Source organism: Polyodon spathula, unplaced genomic scaffold, assembly GCF_017654505.1.
Source record: "Polyodon spathula isolate WHYD16114869_AA unplaced genomic scaffold, ASM1765450v1 scaffolds_3036, whole genome shotgun sequence".
NCBI lineage: Eukaryota > Metazoa > Chordata > Actinopteri > Acipenseriformes > Polyodontidae > Polyodon > Polyodon spathula.
This window is the reverse complement of record NW_024474500.1, coordinates 3,157-6,798: the sequence shown is the minus strand read 5'-3', so window position 1 is coordinate 6,798 and position 3,642 is coordinate 3,157. Positions and strand designations below refer to the sequence as shown.

The following is a 3,642-nucleotide window of genomic DNA, read 5'->3' as shown; positions in this document are numbered from 1 at the left end:
GCTGTAACTAACTGTAAACTAGGCAATGAAAAGCTTCCTCCACATAGAGCATTTGACTTAATCCTGTAAACCAACACAGAAAAGACACCTCTACCGGGGGCAGATAAAAGGGTGCAGCTATTAATTATGAGTAGGAAAGTGCTTTTACCCTTTAGAATACAGCAATGCAAGTATATAGTGGCATTGCTCTGTATATGTTTTGAGCATCTTGAATGCTAATACTTTTCTGACATGACCAATAAAAAAGGTTTAAAAAATTAAAGGTGTTTTTTAAATGTACTTTAAAAGCCACAGCCTATCTAATATTAAACATATTTATTTTTCTCTAGGTAAAACATATTGGAAATGAATTTCAGTCAAAGTGGGACCTCTGGAAGCACACAGTTCTGTTATGAATCTACACCTGGGTCATGTCCTAAAAGCACCTTTCAAGTCACTGCCCGTGTTCCACTATACTTGTTCCTGGGGGCAGTGATCACAGTCACACTTTGTGGAAACCTGTTGGTCATCATCTCTATAGCACATTTCAAGCAGCTTCACACACCCACACATTTTCTTCTTCTCTCTCTGGCAGCTGCTGACTTTCTCCTTGGACTTTTTGTACTGCCCCCCAGCACGATCCGATCAATTGAAAATTGCTGGTACTTTGGGGACTTATTTTGCAAAGTCCATACCAGTACAGACTTCACACTTTGCACAGCTTCCCTATGGCATATGTTCTTCATTTCAATTGACCGCTACTATGCAGTGTGCCATCCTCTTAGATACAGAAACAAAATTACTGTATTTGTTACAGTTAACATGATATTCATTAGCTGGACCTTAGCTGCAGTTATTGGATTTGGATTAATATTTCTAGAATTAAACAAACAAGGTATGGAAGATTCATATGATAATACTGACTGTATAGGCAGTTGCTTTTTAGCTCTAAGTGCAGCATCAGCCATTATTACATCTATATTATTTTTTTACATCCCAGGATTTGTTATGATATGTATCTATCTTAAAATATTTCTTGTGGCAAGAAGACAGGCCAGGTCAATTAGAGACACAGAACTCCAAAGGCAAACAGCTGAAGAAAAGAAAAATACAACATCACTAAAGAGAGAAATGAAAGCTGCAAGGACCCTGGGGATAACAATGGGGGTCTTTCTAGTCTGTTGGTCACCATGTTTTATATACCTTAATGTGGATCATGCAATTCAAGGCTCAGTTCCACCTATTTTAGTAGATGCTTTGATCTGGTTCGCTTATTTAAACTCAGCATTTAATCCTTTTATTTATGCTTTATTTTATAAATGGTTCAGAAAAGCATTCAGAGTTATTATATTTTGCAAAATCTTTCAAAGTAATTCTTCCAGTATACAATTATTGTCTAACTAATCTAAGTATATATATATTGTATCTATAATAATTGTTATTTTAAAAATGGTACATGTTTTTGTTGACGCACCCTGTCCTTTTTGGAACGGTTTAAATGACATAATGAAACATTAACTTCCACTGTTTCACTTTCAGCATTTTATACACTAAGAAATCTACCTGGATTGCATCAAATGCTTATTTGTAATGGTAATCCAAGTTGATTCCCCCTTTCTGTAAAATGGTCTAAAAAAGTATAAACTGATCACATTTTGTTTGTAAAGAGTATTGAGTAATTTTTGCTAATAGACTAATAAAAAAAAAAAAAATTCAAAACCAGATTAAAAAAAGAAATGCTGTTACCTCTGTTAGCATAATCATCTTCTACTTATTATTCCAGTATAACCTTGAAGTTACTAACATTATAAAGTAGCTATTATGCATTTGTGTTTAATAAAGTAATGCTTTAACAACCACAAGCTGTATGTAAAGTTTTTTTTATATTTTTATAAGCCCTGAAGATTAATAAAAAACATTTGAAAAAAAATCTTGTTTAAGCTTAACATAATTTATGCATGAAAGGGTTACATTTAACCGCTAAACAAGGTTTTGTTAGCAATAGATAATTTTGTTTTTAAACTTGCTCTATCAACTTCAGTGACAGATTATTTAAGATTTGCTTTTATCTAAATCCAAATCTATACCCCGTGAATCATCCGAATCAGAATCTGAATCACTTTCACTATAAGGGAATTGACCATCACTATCAACTTGACCGACACTATTATTCTCACTGAATACTGCAACATCCATTTGAAAGCTGTTCACATGTTCATCATATTCTGCTTCAAATTGGTTTTGTCCATGTACATATTCAATATCTTCTGCCTCTTGGTTTGCTATTAGAGCATTTTTTGGTTCTGACACTGTATTTACAAAAGCAATATCTGAGGAATCACACCCTACGCCAGCAGGTTCAGAAGTAGACAGCTCTTGAAGGATCCCTTCTGTATGCTTGCGTTTTGACCAGTAAGAAAGTGATGCAAACAAACGGCTAACCATTTCAGTATTTGTATATCCCAGATTATCTGGAAAACAAAACAAATCAGCAACTAATAGCAGATTCACGTGTAGGTGAAATTATTATACAATACATGGGTCGGTACTCTTTAACAGATTTTTTTTTTTTGAGTCTCCACAGTGATTTATTTCTTGCCTATTTGCTATCATATTTCAATTTTATTTGTTTCCCATATAATCTGGGATATACAAATACTAAAATCAAAACATAGCTAGCCATTTGTTTGTATCCGGTTCCTACTGGTCTAAGTTTAGGATGACCAACCCATGTGCTGTATGGTAGCAATTCCATGATAAAGTGACAATGGCCATAAAAAATAAAATTAAAAAACACATATCATTCTCAAGTTGTACTAAGATGTGTACACTGTATTGTTTTTGTTCAGTTGGTCCCCTTTTCTTTACAGCAATTTAAAGGGGAAATCAAGTAGTGTGTGTGTGTGTGTGTGTGTTACACATTCCCATATGCTGCTGAATCAGTTTAAGTAAGGTATGCACATTGCTTTTTTAATTTATTTTTGACATCCTGACCACTTTTTTACACTACTGAACTGCAGTCCACTGTGCTGTTTTTTACAAAGACGGCTTCACACGTACCATTTAGGAGAACTTCAGCACTATATTTTCCATCATCCCCACCATAGATACTTGAGCAGGAGGACGATGGGGGAAATGTAGCTCTCAATTTCGCTCTGACTTAAACGATGAGTGCCAGTTTGTCTGGTAGAATGTTCAGTCTCTGAGGTAAACTGAAAAGGCCTTTTTATTCACACCGGGTAAACGCGATGTTTTTATTTTCACAGACTATTCAAAGTGTTCACAGATAAAACAGATTCACAAATTGTCTTATTTCATTTAAAGTTGATTTGAAAACGTCAGCTGCTGTATTGAATTCAAGCTGCTGTATTCATTTCAAGTCCTTTCAGTCACGCCGGGTAGCCTTTTACCTCAGAGACTGAACATTCTACCCGCGAAACTGGCGCGAAACTCATCGCTTAAGTCAGAGCGAACCTCAGAACCCATCATCCTGCTGCTCAAGTATCTATGGTAGGGATGATGGGGCATGTAGTGTGTTTCGAGCAATTTTAATTCATGCCGGTAGCTGTTTACGTCCACAGTAGCGAATATCAAACGAATATCAAACATCAAGCTAACTTTACTTTGGTCCTCCCCTCTTGTACTGACAAAAGACTGCTAAAT

General features: G+C 35.4%; 1 protein-coding gene across 1 annotated transcript; it reads left to right on the top strand.

The window, feature by feature from the left end:
* Positions 1 to 337: 337 nt before the first annotated feature.
* Positions 338 to 1,383, top strand: LOC121311250 (trace amine-associated receptor 1-like). The gene has a single exon (XM_041243890.1). It carries the CDS (start codon positions 346 to 348, stop codon positions 1,381 to 1,383), a length of 1,038 nt encoding a protein of 345 aa, XP_041099824.1. The 5' UTR covers positions 338 to 345.
* Positions 1,384 to 3,642: the final 2,259 nt, after the last annotated feature.